The following is a 20443-nucleotide window of genomic DNA, read 5'->3' as shown; positions in this document are numbered from 1 at the left end:
GCTTTTGTAATTTGAGCTGTTCCTTATTTTTTCAAATAATAATACGGTTAGAATAGGAAAGGAAAGCAAAATTGAATTGTGTGGATAAAACAAATCTTATTTAATGTCCATTCAAAAAGTGGTTACAAATGAAGAAAACGTAAATTCATAAGTTCATAGCACACAAATCAAGTATTGGATTATAGAGAGAAATTAAGCATAGGTCTTACGTATGTCTTTGAGGCATGATGTGGTCCATGTGGAGAGTTCTCAAGAAATGAGAAAGTCTGCCCCCTACTGGTGCTGGGTCTCCGTTATATACGCTTTTGACCCATAGACTTCCATTGGTTACTAATTTTTCCTACCTCCTAACCACATATGGCGACCTACTGCTATATCCATAGCTCTTACCATATTAGCAAAACCTAGTAGCTTGCAAAATATTGGTTCTGTACATTACCTCATAGTACATTATCTAAATATATTTTGTTTGTTAGTTACAAGTAATATAAGTAATCCACATATAGCCTAAATATGACAAGTATCCTTTTACTTTTGACATACAGAGAATAGATGTATAAGCCAAGATCTCCAGAATGGCTTGCACACACACACTACCCAGAGCGTCTGTTCAATAATTGATCTCTGTATATACGTTGCATTAATATTATTATTATTAAGATTTTACATTCCCCCCTGATTATGATTTGAAAAATAACATAATCAATCCTAAACTCTTTCTCTCACCATTCGTATCACATTCATTCTTTATTCTGAAAACCTTGTATCAACATCTGTCTTGAATGTCATCTAAATTTTGGAGACTAAAATAAAATTAAATTAGAGAGTTATATTTTTCTTTTTAGCATTTCTCTTAGAATATCATCTTCCTTTTTAATTTCTGTCTTTATCTTTTTATAAATATTCTTACTTTTACACATAATAACTATTTGATATATTATACACAGCAAAACTATAATAAATATTATAACAATCGGATTAGATAATACATTTCCTGCTGCCATTTTCGCTGAAGATTGTGACCAACTATTTACTGATTTTCCTAAATTTCTCCACCAAGATGCACCTGACATACTTGTCCATTCATGTTCAATATTATTTAAATTCCCTTGCTCATGTCTGAATACAATCTCAGCTTCTTTTAATTGTTTTGTTAACAAACCCTTGTCTTTCTTTATCTCATTTGTCCACATATTCCAAGGAAAATTATTTATTTGGGACAAATTGACGTAATATTAATACTTCCTTCCTTCTTTGAGAGAGTTTTCACATTTCCCTCGATACAATATAAACCTATTGTCAGATTTTTCAGCATGTACACAAGATGGAGAATGCAGAAACAACTTCTTTTTCTGACATAACTTGGAATCTTATTAGCGCTTACTGGTGTCACTAAGTCATGGATCGTGTGCACATTCTCAACTCTGGCATGACATGAGGTATGATTATGGAAACATGAATGGTAAATGACTTTATCCTGTCCAGGTAAACACATTACCTTAGAAACAAAATTTAAGCATGAGGAAATGTCTAATTGTTCAGTGTTTGTACCGTCAAATGCGAAATCTGTGTACTGTAATTGATAATATAGCAATTGTGTACGACTAACAGGGATTCCCAGAACAGTTATAGGAACCAGGGTTTCTTCTCTTCCCGACACCGGAATCAGTGATGTTCCTACACAAATGTTCTGTTCACATCCTAACCACTTATTTATCCACAAATCTATATGATTTAATGCAAAATTATATTCTGTAGGCAAATTCCTCATTAGTCCTAAAGGTGTAATTCCACTTTGTAATGCTTGTGCAATCATTTTCAGATTGGTGGAATATTCAATCTGAATTTCTAGACACGTTTTGGCCACTTGGGATTCCTGTTCACTTTCTATTAAAGCTAAAGTAGCATCTTGTAGATGTGACACGGAAGATCCCAATACAACAGCAGTGTTCAAAACCATCTTTTCAAGGACTTGATTCAAACTTTTCTGAATCTTTACCCCTTTACCTCCAATATACCTCACATTATCCAAATCTGATTTAAGTGTATGTATGTCCATAGTGTTAATTAGACTTCCCACTGTTCCTAATCCCCCCAAAATACCTTCTAACACTCCCCTCTTACTTCTAACTTGTGCTGGGGTTCTTTTCCCAAACCATCGTTTTATTGCCATTTCCATGTTAATGAGATGTGATTGACACTGGGGATATCTAGAAGAGATTTTCCAATTAGACATGATAAAAGTCCATATCATAGTCACAAACACTCCTTCTCGTAATAGAAGTTTAGATTGGAATTGGTTTATTTGGAAAGGAGTAGATGGTTGAAATTTTGTCTGTGTGCATACATTATCCACTGCTGACCATATATTCACATTTACATCTTTACATTGTTTGTAATTATTTTTCGTTAAAACGCAAAATTGGTAAAGTCCGGAATCCTTAGGAGATGGATTATCTACAGAAAAAATAAAAATCTTATTTAACCATCTCACATTACCGGATTGACCTCTGTGTATAATATTTATTGGACCATTTGAAAAACTTCCCAAAAATAATCTATCTTTGGTCCATGTTAACAGAGATTCCGAAGGTAATTCTAACCTTGTGTTGCATTTTGATAATAAAGAAGACATATTTTCTTGACTATGTACTGCTTGTGGGGTGACCTTTACTTCTGGAACTATAGTATTTGTTACTGTAAAAATTACAGATACCTGTACTTGTACTGGTTCTCTAGTTATCTGGAAGTTCCATGTTTTTACCCAATCTTCATCTCCCTCTGTAATAGAAAGTAATGAAGGATCTAAAATTTTCCCAAAAAGTTGTGTCTTTAACCAAATATCTGTTTTGGATGTTCCAACTTTCCCTTTTGCGATCATATCATTTGTAATATCACCCAACCACAGAACCTTTTCTTCACCTCTTATCTCTATATTCCAGTATAACACATCTGTAGGATTACATTCCCATGTGCTTGTCTTATTATTGTGTACATAATCTCCTTGTAACTGTATAAACCCAGCCTTAGGTCCTGTGACAGCATGTAATATTATGTCAGTGCCGTGTATGAAGTGTAACTCAATACAGCATTTTACACCGTAACACATGCAAATGTTTCCGGTAATATCTACTGAATCTACTGAATTGTCCGGTATGTCTTCATCTATTAAGTTTTGTAGACTTGATCCTCTTGGTTTCCTCGAATGTAGAGTTCTTTCGGAAGGTTCATTCACTTCACTAGTGTTGGTTCCACGATGCAAAATATCTTCTGCGTAGATCACAGTTGAAATAGTACATAGCAGCAGAAATGTGATTCCCATCAGATAGTAGCTTTTCCTGGGAAATGTCGTCTTCTCCTGAAGGATTGGTGTTGATTCCCTTCCATCAAGGCCATGGTGTTTCGTATTCCAGCTCTTATTGGAATCCATTTCTTCCTAAAAGAAATGCAGTATCATTATTTTGCAATATACAATTTGCACTGATCGACATGTACCCACGCTCTATGTTGTCTGCGGGTATTTTTAACCACATTAGATGCTCGTTGCATAAGAATCATGACTTGTCCCATGGCTTCTATGATCTCAAGGGACCTTCCCAGTTACTTTCCCAAGGTCCATTCTTCCTGAAAGTTTTGATCATCACCTGAGCCCCTTTTTTGAATTTGGATTCATATGGTGGCTCCATTCTCTGCATTCTTGATGCAGCATGTGGAAGAATCGTTTTTAAATTTTCCTGCAACAATTGCAACCATTTGGACCTTGCAACAGCATCTTTTTGAGGTGTGGACAAAAATGGTTCATGTGGAAAAATCAATGGCATTTTTCTTCCTGTCATTAGTTCAAAAGGAGTAAACTAAGTTGTAGAAGAAGTTGTTCCTCTCACACTCAACAATACAAAAGGTACGGCATCAAACCAAGTATTGCCTTTGTCCAATAGCATCTTGGCAATTCTGGATTTTATTGTTCTATTCATCCTTTCCACAATACCTGCAGACTGTGGATGGTAAGGAATACGGAACTGTTGTTGTACCCCTAGAATAGTACAAACGGCTTGCATGATTTTTCCTGTAAAGTGACTTCCTCTATCGGAGGAGATCATCCTTGGGATCCCCCAAGTACAAAAGAAATGGTTAACTAATGCTCTAGCTGTAGACAAAGCATCATCTTTTCTGACAGGTAAAATTTCAACCCATTTAGAAAAAACATCTACTTCCACCAATGCATACCTGAGACCATTTTTACCTGATGGTAACGGACCAATGTTGTCGATTTGTAGTGCAGACCATGGACCATCTGCAGGTGCGGTTCGGAGTAGTGGCGGTTTCTGTCCTTTTGGTCTTTGATTAATTTGGGCACAAATGAGACATGATTGGACAACACTTTGTACTGTCTCTTCCATCTTTTCCCAGTAAAATTTCTCTCTGAGAATGTCTAACAATTTCTGTTGGCCCAAATGACCCAAACTTTCATGATTATATTTTGTGAACTCAGCCTGTAGATGTATTGGTACAACAGGACGCAACTCCTCGTTTAAGTCATGACACAAAACCCCGTTTTCACAAACAAAGGGAGGTTTTAGATCAACCCGGGAAGCAACAAGAGATTTGTCTTTTTCTTGTTCTTCTGCAAAAGAAGGGATATGCAGGTCTGTTCTTTGAACTGCTCTAACCTTGAGAGGTTCAGGTTGAAACACTTCTTCTCCTGTCAGGGCTGCCTCTTTGGCTGACCTATCTGCTGTGGCATTTCCAACAGATAATTCATCATCAGATTTTTTATGGGCAGGAACTTTAACAATAGCAAAACCATTAGGGGTTTTCGATGCTATCTCAAAAATTGTTTTCAGTGTGTCACTATGTACAAGAGTCTTATTAGAAGAATCTACATAGCCTCTTTTCTCCAAACTGGCAAATAATATGTCAGTGATCTCACAACATAGGAGCTATCACTGTAGATTACAATGGGACATTGATCATCAGCTTCGTTCAGCTGTAGTACCATTTTTATCACTTCTAGCTCTGCCCTTTGAGCTGAAAAATTACACAGTAATTTGTGTTTTACAACCTGTGATCTTTTGGGATAAATAATGGCATATCATGAATAGTAGTGCCCATCTGAATAAAATCTGGAACCATCATAAAAATTGGTTCATCTGTTGCCTCTGGGTTCCGTCTGAAAAGCTATGGACTAGGATCATGAAAAGACTAAACAATCATGAATTTGTCCTTCATATTGCATCAACTGAGGAAGAACATATTTGGCCTTATAATCCACCTCAATTTGTTTGGGAGACAATGACAATAACCAATGAGCAAATCTCTGTGACACACCTGGGATATTGTTCTCAAAGAGAGGTTTTAGTGTAGAATGAGGAGTTTGAAAAGTGATTTTGTTGAGCCCAACAATGTGTTCAGGTGCTTTGACTGCTAAGTACACCTACCAAGTGTCTTGCACAGGTCTCAAAACCTCTTTCAACAGGTGAGAGAAGCTTAGAAAAATAGCCCAAAATTCTCCACTCTTCTCCCTACAACTGTAGCAGCACAGCAGACACAGATGTCTCTGATGTGTGTACTTGCAAAGCAAATGGAGCCGAAGGATCTACTGTGGACAAAGCAGGTGACTTTTGTAAATTCATTTTTAATTGTTCAAATGAAGTTTGTTGTTCATCACCCCAAGGACCAAAGTAATCACTATTTTCACCTTTTAAAAGATCATACAAGGGTCTGGCCTTGTCTGCAAAATTGTCAATAAAGTCCCTTGAATAGTTCTAACCCTAAGACCCAAGAAATGCCACAATGCCTTCTATGATGTTGGAATTGGTAGAGAAGCAATTGTCTCTATTCTTTCCTGCAGTAGCTGTCTTTTTCCTGGACTCAACAACACTCCCAAAAACCTGACCTTGGTTTGCATCAATTTGACCTTTTGGTGTTCAATTTCAACCCTGCATCATGCAGCAGCTCAAACAATTCTGTCAGAAGAGAAACATGTGATTCTTTATCCTCAGAAGACAACAGAATATCATCACCATATTGCAAAATACAATCTGGTCTAGAAAATCTAGATAATACCTTTTGCAACGCCTGATGGAAAACACTAGTTGACAAATGTGCTCCTTGAAGTAACCTACAAAACAGATATTGTTCATCCAAGAAAGTAAATGCAAACTTATACTGACAACTCTTTTCAAGAGGTCAGTGCTCAGTCAGAAGGCTAATGAATACAGATTTAAAAAAACTGACCGTCACATCCAAACATAGACTAAGTGTGAACAGGTGCTGAACCTAGACTCACCAACTCATATATAGTCAAATAAATAAGGCAGCACACTGTAGCGCTAAAACATGCAAACATGAAAATTGAACTGCATTACTGCACTAGAAATATGAAAAAATGAGAGCATTTAGCACATAAATTGGCCAATTCATGTGTACCTGGTAGCCACATTAGGGCATCTCTCGTATACCAGGTCCTAAACTTTTTTGAAATCTGTATTTATTATCCTTCTGACTGAGCACTTCGCCTCTTAGCCACAGGTGTTTTAATCGCAGCAGGTCCATTACTCCTCCACAGAGAGAAAGAAATTTAGTCTAAGAGGTTTCACAGGTACCCATTCAGATGAAGACGTTTATTCTCAGCGAGGAAAGGAAAGTTTAGGACCTGGTATACGAGAGATGCCCTAATGTGGCTACCAGGTACCCATAAATTGGCCAATTTATGCGCTAAACGCTCTGATTTTTTCATATTTCTAGTGCAGTAATGCAGTTCAATTTTCATGTTTCATGTTTGCATGTTTTAGCGCTACAGTGTGCTGCCTTATTTATTTGATAGAATCAATTGATTCTGGAGGCAATTTATACTGACTTTGTGGTGGAAGATCTCGCCCTTCCACATTTACAACTACATCCTTCATTGTACCAACCTCATTCCTGAACAGAGCCCAAAGAAAAGGAAAAAGCTGTACAATTTCTGTCAATACCTCATCACCACCAGTTTCAGGCCACAAACGATCTGTTGACACAACATAATTTAAGCAAATACTTCCAACATGGCTATAATCACTAGGGTCAATGACTTCAGGTTTACAACCATTAGAATCTTTCCAGATCACTTGATTTCCTAGATCGACTACGCAACCGAATTTCTGCACAAAATCTGTGCCAAGTATATTTTCAGAATCACGACCATAGCAAATGTCAATTCCTGTTTTGAAAGAACTAGGTATTTCCAACGTCACATTGGTAACCAAGGTTGCTGTAGGTCCACCTTTCCACTAAAACCAACAATAGTACAAACTGGTGAATCTGGTTGTAGCTTCAAATCAAGATTTGTAACACGTAAATGAGCTCCTGTATCAATAAGAAATACAACATTCTGTCCTGCTAAATTTCCATTGATAAATGGTCTTCTACAGTCATCCAATGCAACGAGTCACAAATTCCAATGAATGGGGTGTAGGAGTAGTCAGTGAATGTCAGAAGATGGAGGAGATGGGAGAAGACCAATGTCCTTATTAAAAGCACTTGAACTTCTGTCCCTGGACTCAGTCTCCTTCACAGTCATCTCTCTGATCTGTCTGATTAATGGTGCATATGGTGACTGCGTTTTTCTGTTGTCAGTCTGAGCGAGTGCAGAAGAATGTAATGGAGGTGCAGAAGGTTTGGTAGATGATTTTGGCATGAGTCCATTTTCCCTTCCAAGCTTACCTGTTCCTTGTGTACCTGTCTCTGAGTCTGCTCTCAAGAATTTTCTGCACTGCCATTTTAAGGGTCCAGGTATACCATAGAAATAACAATGGATATTGTTCCTTTGTGTAGTATTTTTACCTCTATGATCAATGTAATCTCTGTTCTTGGATGTTCCTGTGCGTTTGTCTGTTGTCAGTCTGAGCGAGTGCAGAAGAATGTAATGGAGGTGCAGAAGGTTTGGTGGATGATTTTGGCATGAGTCCATTTTCCCTTCCAAGCTTACCTGTTCCTTGTGTACCTGTCTCTGAGTCTCCTCTCAAGAATTTTCTGCACTGCCATTTTAAGGGTCCAGGTATACCATAGAAATAACAATGGATATTGTTCCTTTGTGTAGTATTTTTACCACTATGATCAATGTAATCTCTATTCTTGGATGTTCCTGTGGGTCTAGGTTTCAGCTGACTTCTTTCTCATGAACTACAGCTATTTTAGTCAATAAAAACTGTTGCTTCTTGTAATGATGGTTGAGCACTAGCCAATTGCTCTGAGGCAGGATCTAAATATTTGAACTTTTTTACAAAAAATCTGATCATGGACGTTGGCTCCGCATGAGGCCTAAGATCCATCACCATCCTAAAGGCCTGTTCAAATTTTACCAAAAATGCAAATGGGTCATCATTAATATTAGTTCGTACATTTTCCAGAACATCAATTGTAGGAGTGGCTTCGCCAGTTGTAAACAATATTGATTGTTCTTCGAAAAGAACCTGAAGACCCACCTCTTCCGACAAGCCTACAACCTGCAGTAACCACCGATCGACCAAACTGCTGCATGACCAGCTCTATCTCTCACCTACTGTATTCTCACCCATCCCTTGTAGATTGTGAGCCTTCGCGGGCAGGGTCCTCACTCCTCCTGTACCAGTTATGACTTGTATTGTTTAAGATTATTGTACTTGTTTTTATTATGTATACCCCCCCTCACATGTAAAGCGCCATGGAATAAATGGCGCTATAACAATAAATAATAATAATAATAATTGTCTAAGTCTGTCTTCTTTTGTGCTATGCGTCAATTTATCATCATTTAATCTGGGTGTGGTCTGTAACCTTTTTCCCATATGTGAGGGTAACCATACTTTGAATATCTTATATTTTTGTTCATCATTAAGATTGAACTTATCTGTGTTTGATTAAAAAATGTCCGCACTATAAAAGGCATCCATCTTGTCATTGAAGTTTGGAATGTCTTTTACAATTTTCATTAACTGATCATGTATTTTCAGATTAATGCGTGCAGCTCTGTCATGGAATTTTTTCTGTTGTAGTTCATCTGCTTGTAAATCTTCCACTGAAACAGCTGGATTTTGTGTGTCTGGTACAAATGATGCGGCGGAATTATCTTCCTGTTTGTTTGATCGTGTAACAACAGAAGCCTTTTTTATCTTGGTGCAATTTGGACAATAATTCTGCTCGAGAATCAATTTGATCTTCCAATTGTTCATTATGCTCTGACAATATCAAACAATTTGGACAATCGAAGTAAACCCCGTCAGACTCTTGTGTGTTACCTTGTGTGTCAGTATGACCAATGTCTTGTGTGATAGTACATGCTTTATGTGTTTGTGTTTCAGTTTTCTCAAAGACTAAATTATTGTACACTCGGACCATGTGCATTCGATTTTGAAGCTTTCTCTGTAACTTGTTTTACTGAGAAAAACCTCTGATCAATCTTAAGATTCTCTGCTTCACATTGGCTATACAAACTAGACCATAATTGTGAATCTGTATGGCTATGAACAAACTTAAACTCTATATTACTTTTCTTAGAATAATCATGAATAAAATCCATTTTCTCACCTATGGAATGTCTTTTCCTCTATTGGATTGATCCAACCGTCAATGGATGGTCCTCTGTGTCTTTACTGAAATCCTCAGACCTCCGTCTGGATGGGACACATGTAGCTCTTTATGGTTGGGGACACAAATCTTCACTCCTCTGTAGGCTCTGTCTGATCCTTGTGACGTGAAATAGTGGAATTCCTGCACCTTGAACAACAGGTGTTTAGCAGAGCTCTCCTCCACCTGTGTGCAATCAAAAGGAATCCTGTTGTGAATTCTGTTATCGAACTCCCTCCGGTGGTCATGAATGGTACTTCGGCGAGTTCTGTCCATGGACTCCCTCTGGTGGCTGTGAGTGGGGCTGCTGCTTCTGAGGTTCCTTCCACAGGTGACTTAAGTTTTTCTTTAGCTGGCTGCTCTATTTAACTCCACTCAGATCGTTACTCCATGCCAGCTGTCAATGTCCTTGTACTGGTTCAGTTCGCTCCTGGACTTTTCTGGTTACCTGTCTACTCCAGCAGAAGCTAAGTCCCTGCTAGTTATTTATTTGTTCATTATATTCTTGTCCAGCTTGCTATTATGATTTTGCCTTGCTAGCTGGTAGCTCTGGGATGCAGAGTGGCACCTCCGCACCGTGAGTCGGTGCGGAGGTCTTTTTGCACACTCTGCGTGGTTTTTTGTAGTTTTTTGTGCTGACTGCAAAGATGCCTTTCCTATCCTCTGTCTGTTTAGTAAGTCGGGCCTCCCTTTGCTGAAACCTATTTCATCTCTGTGTTTGTGACTTTCATCTTACTCACAGTCAATATATGTGGGGGGCTGCCTTTTCCTTTGGGGAATTTCTCTGAGGCAAAGTAGGCTTTATTTTCTATCTTTAGGGTTAGTTAGCTCTTAGGCTGTGACGAGTTGCATAGGGAGCGTTAGGAGCAATCCACGGCTACTTTAAGTGTGTGTGATAGGTTTAGGGGTTGCGGTCAGCAGAGTTCCCACTTCCCAGAGCTTGTCCTGTATTGTTTAACTATCAGGTCGTTCCGGGTGCTCCTAACCACCAGGTCCATAACAGAATCCACCCAAAATAGCACAAAAATCAGATTTGGCTGGGCTCCCCAAAATGTTAGAAAAAATAACACTTTCTTACTTTTTTTTTTTTTTTTTTTGTGTGGATAAAACAAATCTTGTGTAATGTTTATTCAAAAAGTGATTACAAAAATGAAGAAAAGTAAGTTCATAGTTTCCAAAAATAAGTATTAGATTATAAAAGAGAAAACAAGCATTCAGTAGTTCTTGCATATGGTCTTGAAGTTGATGTGGTCCGGGTTGGAGTTTCTTAAAGTATGAGAGATCTCCTGAACAAAAGTTAGGTCGGCTTATATACTATTTTGACCCATAGAGTTACATTGGTTTCTATTTTTCCTGTCTCATAACAACATAAGATGATCTGCCGCTATGTTCATAGCCTCTACCATATTAGAAGAACACTAGTAACTTGCGGAATATGCATATTAGTTATTTGTACATTACCTCATTTTGAAATGCTTAAGCATATAGCCTGTGACCTTTATGAACCATTTACTATCTCCAAATAGCCACATATTGACAGTTCTGACAAAAGCCCTATAGTTCTGACAAACAGAGAACAGACGTATCGGCCAAAATCCTCAGAATGACTCAGTCCCTCAATATACAGAGTATCTATTTGCTAGTTAGAACCTGCATATGTTAAGTAATCTATATTTTTTTATTATTGAATTACTAATATTTTACAGTGTCTTATCCTCCTTCTGGAGTGTGTCAATGACTGCCTTCTAGACATCTGTCCAGTGAGCAGTCTTCCTCATGATTGTGGAGCCTACTGAAACAGACTAAGGGACCTTTTTTGAACATTTAGGAAGCCACTGCAGGTGTTTTTATTCTAATTTACTGACATAATGACTTTTGGGTTTTCATTGGCTAAAGGATATAGTCATCAACAGAAATAAACGTTTGAAAAAGATCACTCTGTAATGACTAATATAAGAGTTTAATTTTTTGCATTGAAGAACTGAAAAATTAACTTTTTGATAATATTCTAATTTAGTTAGAAGCACTTGTATGTGACTACGTAAAAACAATTAAGAACTTAAAAAAAGCTTCTCCCCTGTGTGAATTCTTTGGTGGATAGAAAGAGATGATTTCTTCACAAAACATTTCCCACATTCTGAACAGGAAAAAGGCTTCTCCCCTGTGTGAGATCTATGATGTCTGATAAGACCTGATTTATCTAGAAAACATTTTCCACATTCTGAACAGGAAAAAGGCTTCTCTCCTGTGTGGATTTTCTGGTGGCTAACAAGATTTGATTTCTGGTTAAAACATTTCCCACATTCTGAACAGGAAAAAGGCTTCTCTCCTGTGTGGGTTTTCTGGTGGCTAACAAGACTCGCTTTCCTGTTAAAACAGTTCCCACATTCTGAACATGAAAAAGGCTTCTCCCCTGTGTGGCTTTTCTGGTGGCTAACAAGATTCGTTTTGTGGTTAAAACATTTCCCACATTCTGAACAGGAAAAAGGCTTCTCTCCTTTGTGGGTTTTCTGGTGGCTATCAAGATGTGCTTTCCTGTTAAAACAGTTCCCACATTCTGAACATGAAAAAGGCTTCTCCCCTGTGTGGGTTTTCTGGTGGCTAACAAGATTCCCTTTCTGGTTAAAACATTTCCCACATTCTGAACAGGAAAAAGGCTTCTCTCCTGTGTGAGTTATTTGGTGGCTAACAAACTGCGCTTTCCGAATAAAACATTTCCCACATTCTGAACATGAAAAAGGCTTCTCTCCTGTGTGAGTTATTTGGGAGGGAAGGGATGATGGTATATTTGGAGTAATGGCATTCACTTCAATTGTATCCTGTGGGATCTCAAGATTATCTGATTTAAACATTGAAGATGTCAGCTGTCCTGCTGATCTCCTGGTACAGTTATCTGCCAAGAATAAAACCAATTATTATTTTAGAATAAAATATCCTTGAATTCTATATTCTTGAACATTTCTACTTAAACGGTCTGTAAAAATGGCAAGTTATGCAAAAATATTGAATTATTCACAAAGACAATGACAGTTTACAGTTTACTAGACTGTGCTCAAAACCACATTAAGCATCCATGCTTTTGGCATTACTATAGTGAGGAGAAACCACTTATTTTACGGCATGTGTATCTCCTGAAGCACAATCTGGGCACTATGTGTTGGGTAATAACTTGGGATATTTGCAATTTTCACTTTCCAACATCTGGAAACTGCAGTGCAGTCAAAATAGTCACTATTTCTATAGATTAATTTATTGAGGGTTATAATTTACAAAATGAAGTCACTTTATAGGGATTTCATCAGATCTGGTTTTCTGCAATTTTGTCATATTAGAGATTCTGCAAATGGTGTGCCCCATCTCCTCTGCGATCTGCTCCTGCAATGTCTGCTTCGGACACCAGACGCGGCTTACTAATTCTGCAGGCGATGCTAGTAACAGAGGTGGGGTTGGAACTAGAAGCTCTTAGCGGTGCAGGCTCTTCCCAGCCACTAAGATTAGGGTGCCTGGTATCTGTAGTACCATCCAGTCTGGCAGTATAGGTGTGTGTTTATTCAGCTGCAGTAATCTCTTCCCTGTTTTAGCCAATTGGAAAGCACCAAACATTTTTTTATCAGATAAATTTGTATTAACGATAACAAGATTTACAACAGATCACATGTTCATTCATACTCATTTTATGTTTTACAGTAAATTAACCCCCCCGATGGAGACGATATCAGGAGCAAAAATAATTCGTCCATAGTTGACAATATCAAACAGAGTTCCAGTTTACCATAAGTTGTACTCTATAATACTATATACTGGTATAACATTAATCCTATCCAACCACGGCTGCCATAATTTATGGAAGAAATTCAGCTTGTCCCTCCTGGTGTAAATGCTTTTCTCAAGCTCAGTTATGTGGTTCGTTTGAGCAATGAATTCGTGTCTGGACGGAGGCTCCTCTCTAACCCAATATTTTGCAATCAGTTTACTTGCAGCAAACGATAATCTTGCAATTACAATTTTAGTAGTATTGTCAGTTAATATTTCCTCCACATACCCCAATATACATATCAACGGATCCCTAGGGATAACGCACCCATACACCACTCCAATGCAGTTCAACACTACAATCCAATAGGAGGACTATCTGGGACAATGCCAAAGCATATGCAATATGTCCGTCTGAGATTGCCAACACCTTGGACAATCAGAGTTGGACTTCAAAAGCACCACACCTTACTACAGCTTGAAGCATATTGCCGGAATCTGCCAGATACAGCTTTGATCTCCTCTAGTTCAGTCCTCTGTGCTCAGCTCCTGGCTTGTGTATTTGTTTCCTGTTGTGACCCCGGCCTGTTTACTGACTACTCCTATGTCTCCTGAGTTAGTATTTTCTCTGGCCTCTTGGTTCTGACATGGTTATCTGTCTATTTTTCTTCCCATCTTACTCCACAGAACAGCAGGTAACACTTGGCTTCAAGCCTAGGGGTCTCTGTGTAAGTCCAAATCTGTCATGAACCCCAGAGATTGCTGACCGCTGCCACCAATATGTCATGGATTCACACCGTGACCGTCACCCCTACGTCACGGATCGGGGTGACTTTAGGCCAACAGACAGCTATCACATGTGCAGGGGGCTTATCTTAGCCATCCCTCCACTGCTACAATGCGATGAAAAAAAAACACACTTATTTTAGGTATCCCACTGCTCTTCAATATACCACGAACTGCAGGGATTTATGTGTACCCCGCTTACAGTTCCACTTAAACCTTGCAGCTCTCTAGCGCCCCCCTTTCTGTCAGGTCAGATTAGGTACTGCACCTAGGGTGATTAGTCACCAGAAAGGCTGCCTCCTATGTACTGGCTATTGGGCAGGCTGCAGCGACGCGATAAACTACTCCCGCTCAGGCAGGAACAATAATTATCAACACCGCAGTCGCTACATTGACACCCAAAGGCCTGCACACGGTATTGCTGCCACCAGCTTCGATTAAACGGGTCCGAAGCTAACCCAAAACCGTAGCGTAATTCCCTTCAGGAGACAGGGGTACTTTTTAGAACAGAAAGAACTAACTAGTATTAAATATTATACTCCGTAAAGTTTAGGCAGTGTTTATAGAAAAATATTACAAGGATGTTACAAAAGGAGACAATTGCAAATATGTACAAGGTAATTATAAAAAAATAGGGAATAACATGAGAAATCAACACTTACATGTGTTCAGAGCATTGCAGGCAACCAGGCTAGTGGAGTTCCCATACGTCCCAGTGCATTAGGACTTGCAGTCAGGGCTCTTCAGGTAAAAAACTGACTGCTGGAAGCCTGCCAGAAACTTATAACCTGCAGCCTGTGACATCACAGAAAGGGCTGAGTTAAGATCGCCCTCCTCTTTCTTCAGTCTTGGTAACTCTAACACAAGTTACTCTAATGGCTGTATCTCCGCTACAGAACATGTCATAATCATAACAAACCCAGCATTCATCTCGTATTAACGTGGGCATTCTAATGAGATCAAATATGTCCTATTTGTGATGCATAATTACAGAGAAATCCAAACTTTTTTTACCTGATGGAGTTAGAAGCTCATGTTTACAGAGGTTGACAGATCCACCGAGGGAGATTCCAAATATGTATTTATTATTCTCCTATCTTAAATCGTTTGCCTAATATCTTACAATAGCAGAACAAAGGACCCTCATGGATTCTAGAGTCTTCTAATCCAGTTCTAGCTGGCAAAGCTTTCCAGTGCAGCTATGCCGGTCGTAAATTCCTCTCTTCAATAAAACTCCCCCACATACATTGGCAAGGCAAGGTCTTGCCTGAGTGAAAGGGAAGGGGGTTTTTTTAGCCCACATCCTGGGCTGACAAGAGAAACTAAACTTATATGATATTTCATACAATATCGTGACACCTCCCCTTTTGGTGTGCGCTACGGAGGCAGAACCCCACGGCATACCTCCATGCACACCTCAAAAGGTTCACTCTTCCAATCACAGAAAGATGTAATTTATTTCACGCCGAAATTTTGGTACGTATTTTTTGTAACAGAGGTCTTATATTAAGTTAACCTCGTCAGAGGGAGGGCGATTTGTATCCCCAAATATTTAAATTTCAAAACTACCTTCAATTTTGTTGACATTTCCACCTCCCCAGTACCCCTTTCTACTTCATCAATGGGCATAATGCACGATTTGTCTCAATTTATTTTGAGTCCAGAAAATTCCCCGAATTCCTCAATTAATGCCACTGCGTTATACAGATTCTACCGAGTCTCCCAAAAATAACAAAATATCGTCGGCATACAAAGACACCTTCTCCTCCTTCATTCGATAGACACATCCTTTTATCTCTCATGCATCCCTTATTTTAGCGGCTAGGGGTTCCACGGCTAGGGCAAATAGCAACGGAGACAATGGGCACCCCTGCCTTGTACCCCTATGCAATGAGAAACTATCAGATAATTTGTTATTTACTCTAATTTTTGCCACTGGAGAGGAGTATAGCAACCCCACCCAAGATATAAACTTAGGCCCGAACCCAAGGCACAACAAAACCGACCACAAGTAATTCCATTCCACACAATCAAAGGCCTTATGGGCATCCAAAGACACTACTACTCTCTTTCCAGCATTTTCGGCTGGGATTTGCATATTTAAATATAGTCTCCTTAAATTGATTGCTGTAGATTTATTGGGCATAAATACAGATTGATCTGGGTGGATTACTTTATCAATCGCATGGGTTAGTCTATTGGCCAAGGCCTTCGCCAAAATCTTTATATCCGCCGTAAGGAGTGAGATTGGTCTGTAGGACTCTGGATTCAACGGATCCTTATCAGCTTTAGGAATGACCACAACAATGGCCTCTCTCATAGATGTAGGTAATATTCCCCTCTCCAAAGACTCATTAAATACCTTCTCCAATTTAGTTATTATTTCTTCATTAAAAATTTTATACACTTCTGCAGGAATGCCGTCCGCCCCCGGGGCCTTATTACCCGCCATATCCGCCAGTGCCACCCTCAACTCCTCCGCTGCAAGTGGCCTATCCATCCATTCTCTGTCTTCATCACCTAGTCTAGGAAGCTTAATCACACTCATATACCTGTCCATTTCCTCTTGACCTTTATGTATCTTAGAGGAGTATAACTCACTGTAAAATTGTTTGAATACATCCAAAATTTGATCCCTTTGTGTGACCACATTACCTTCCTTTGTTTTAATTGCGTACACATGCGAGGATTCACGTTGTGCGAAGCTACGACTGAGAGCAGGTGACCCACTTTTTCACCCTCCACATAGAATGCCTCATTCTGAAATGCCCGCAGTCTCTCTGCCTTGCGGATGTGAAGTTTATTAACTTCTGAATAGGCCACTCTCATGCGGGTCTGCGTAGCTTTGAAACACTGCGCACTCAGTGCCTCCTCCGCTCCTCTTAATTCCTCCATCACTGCTTTGTCTAGATTTTGAGACCTAGTCTTATATCGGGATACTTCTCTGAATTAAATCCCCCTCAAAAACGCCTTCATAGTATCCCAAACTATATGACCCTCTGCACTACCTTCGTTTATCCTAAAGAATTCTCCCAGTATGTCTCCTATCTTTCCCATATCCAGCAACCGTAACCAAAAGGGGTGAATTTTCCATCCCATACCTGCCAACCTCCCCTGTTCTCCCAATTGTAGAGATACCATCAGAGGACAATGATCTGATAGGACTCTGGGCAAATATTCCACTTCCTACACCAAGTTATCCTTCCCCTCGTTTCCCAAAGCCACATCAATGCGAGACAAGGAACAATACGTTGCTGAGTAGCACAAGTTAAGTGTAGTTCTCTTTATTTCAAACTCTCCACAAGTCTATCCATCCAATTTCCCTCATGTAGTTTCCAAAAGGTGTCACATTGCCCTCCTCTCTGTGCCCTGTATGTTTGCCTTTATCCCAATGGTCATTTGCAATATTATTCACGTCGCCTATTACAAGCAACGGGACCCCAGTCCATTTTCCCGATATGTCTAGAATTTCCTGTATCTTTTTTCCCGAAAATGGTGGAGGGATATACAAAAACACAAGACATAATAATCTATTCAATATCTTACATACAATAAACACGTATTGCCCATCCTTGTCTATTATAACCTCTACTTCTTCATATGGAGTAGAAGTGTGGATTAATACCGACACTTCCCTAGCATAGGTTGAGTATGTCGAGTGATAAGCCTTCCTCACCCATCTTTTTTGTAACATAGCTACTTTGTCTTCTACCAGGTGTGTTTCTTGAAGGCATATCATATCAGTTTCAGCAGATATTGTAGAATTGCGGCCCGCTTTGAGACATTGGCGAGACCCCTAACGTTCCAGCTTAGAATTTTAAGTCTACCCCCCATGATATCTCACAATACCAAACATTTGACTCGTAATAAATAAGGTCTCGGTCCTCCACCCCCTTGTCCTTCCCCCCCACCTTCCCAACCTTCCAACTGAAATAACTCCCAACTTTCCCTTCCATCCCCCTCCCGAAAGATTGATTGTCTCCCACAACTTTTAAGCTGGTAAGAATTCACTCTCCCTCTCTATTTGAGATCTAGGAGGGCGTTTTTACAGCCTAACAATACAAGCCCTGTACTCCAACTACTCTCCCGTCCACATTTATCAAACTGCAATAACCGTTGCACCGCCGAACACAACCCATATATATCAACATAGCATTACGTCATCTCAGAGATGACCATTAACTTATCAAATTCAAACTGAATAACAGTTAATCACTGTTTCAATAACACTCAGTTTGCTTCAACGGAACCGTTCCGCTCTGATATTTTTAGTGTTAGAATCAAGCCAGTGTGTCGCCTCCTCTGGGTTTTGAAAAAAGTGCACCCGATCCAAGGCTACAACTCTCAGCTTAGCTGGGTAAATCATTGAATAGCGCAAATCCATGTCTCGTAGTCATCTTTTGACTTCTCCAAATGTCATTCGGAGCTTTTGGATCGCTGTAGAATAATCTGGTTAGGTGGAGATGCGATTGCCGTCTATGGTTAGTTCCGCACAGTTCCTGGCTTTCCTCAGCAGAGTATCCCGGTCCCGATAATTCAGAACTTTAGCCAAGATGACTCTAGGGGCTGATCCTGGGGGCAGGGGTCTAGTGGGTACTCGATGTGCCCTTTCAACGGAAAACATTTTAGTGAGACCATCCCCTCCTACAGAATTTTTCAGCCATGTCTCAATGTACTCAGTGGGGTTATTTCCTTCCACTTTTTCTGGCACCCCACAATCCTCAGGTTGCTCCTGCGGGAGCGGTTCTCAAGATCATTGGTTTTAAATTCCAGTTCAGCTATACGCTGCACATACTTTTTTTCCCCTTTTTAACAGCTCATTAACCTGGTCTTCAGCGCTCCCCACACGTTCTTCCATCACCTCCTCTCTGTTCAACTTTGCGCACTGCAGCATTAATCGCAGCCATCTCTCCTTTAAATCATCCACACGACAGTTCAGAGCTGCAAGAGCAGACTTGTTGAACATCACCACAGAGAATATATCTTTGCGCGTCGGCTCTGCTATGTCTAATGTGTCCGGCTGTTCAAGCTGGCAAGCACGTGCAGCCATATCAGGGGATCTTTGTTCTTCCCCACCACTCTGCGACTGGCCGCCTCCTTCTTGTTTTCCCCGGGGACATATGTTGTTTCAGATCTCTCACCTTCAGCCGCTGACCTCTCATTAGCAGCCTCCTCTGACCTTGCAAAGCGTTCAAGCCGAGCGATCACCTTCATCTTCCTTTGATATGCCGCGGTCACCCTTGCCGCCTCCTCTGCAGTCTTGGCGCCATCTTGGGCCTGAAAGCTTCCCGATGCTGCTGGATCCTTCTGTCTCCTGCGCGTCATCCTCTTGTGGGACTCCTCTCCACCAGACCACACATCGCTCATTGCTGCTCCCCGGGTCCCTGCACACTCTTTAGAGTGATTTCAGCATTTGGTGGAGCCTCAGGTACCGATATTAAGGGAGATTGTGGCAGGAGAGCTCAGCCGCACGTCTTCTCGCATTGCACGCTAGGCCACGTCCTCTTGATGTCATTATGCTTACTGCACCTCTAGAAGAATTCATTCCGGGAACTATTTTGTACAATGCAGTCACTTTTGGGGGCTTATGCTGTACTGGCACCTCAGTGGCTCTGACAATGTGACAGGTCACCCACAAACAATACCAGCAAAATCTGCTCTCCAATATGGCGCTCCATCCCTTCTGAGCTCTGCTATGCACCCAAACAGTGGTTTACCCCCACATATGGGGTGTCAGCATACTCAGGACAAATTGCACAACAACATTTGGGGTCCAATTTCTTCTGTTACCCTTTGGAAAAAAATTGAGGGTGAAACGATAATTTTTTGTGGAAAAAAAATATGATTTTTTATTTTCTCGGCTCTACGTAATTAAACTTTATGAAGCACTGGGGGTTCAAAGTTTCCATCACACATCTAGATAAGTTCCTTCGGGGTCTAATTTCCAAAATGGGGTCACTTGTTAGGGGTTTCCACTGTTTAGACATGTCAGGGGCTCTGACAATGTGACATGTCACTCACAAACAATTCCAGCAAAATCCGCTTTCCAATATGGCGCTCCTTCCCTTCCAAGCTCTGCTATGTGTACAAACAGTAGTGTTCCCCCACATACGGGGTATCGGTATGCTCAGGAGAAATTGCACAACAAACAGTATGCAGCAATTTCTCCTGTTACACTTACGAAAATGCTAAATATGGAAATAAAAAGTTTTATTTGTGAAAAATATTTTTTTTTATTTCCACGGCTCTACATTATAAACTTCTGCGAGGCACCTGTGGGATCAAGGTGTTCAATATACATCCAGATAAGTTCCTTAAGGGG

The 20443-nt window shown here is 40.0% G+C and overlaps 1 protein-coding gene across 1 annotated transcript in view; it reads right to left on the bottom strand.

Annotated features, from left to right (window-relative positions):
• The window catches only part of LOC138662952 (zinc finger protein 585A-like), a 187238-nt gene that overhangs the window by 158123 nt on the left and 8672 nt on the right, over positions 1-20443 (bottom strand). The window contains exon 4 of the mRNA XM_069748964.1: positions 11708-12475. Coding sequence (XP_069605065.1) covers positions 11708-12475 — 768 coding nt within the window. The remainder of the gene's footprint in view (positions 1-11707; positions 12476-20443) is intronic.

Source organism: Ranitomeya imitator, chromosome 2, assembly GCF_032444005.1.
Source record: "Ranitomeya imitator isolate aRanImi1 chromosome 2, aRanImi1.pri, whole genome shotgun sequence".
Lineage (NCBI taxonomy): Eukaryota > Metazoa > Chordata > Amphibia > Anura > Dendrobatidae > Ranitomeya > Ranitomeya imitator.
This window is presented reverse-complemented; position numbering and strand designations above follow the sequence as displayed.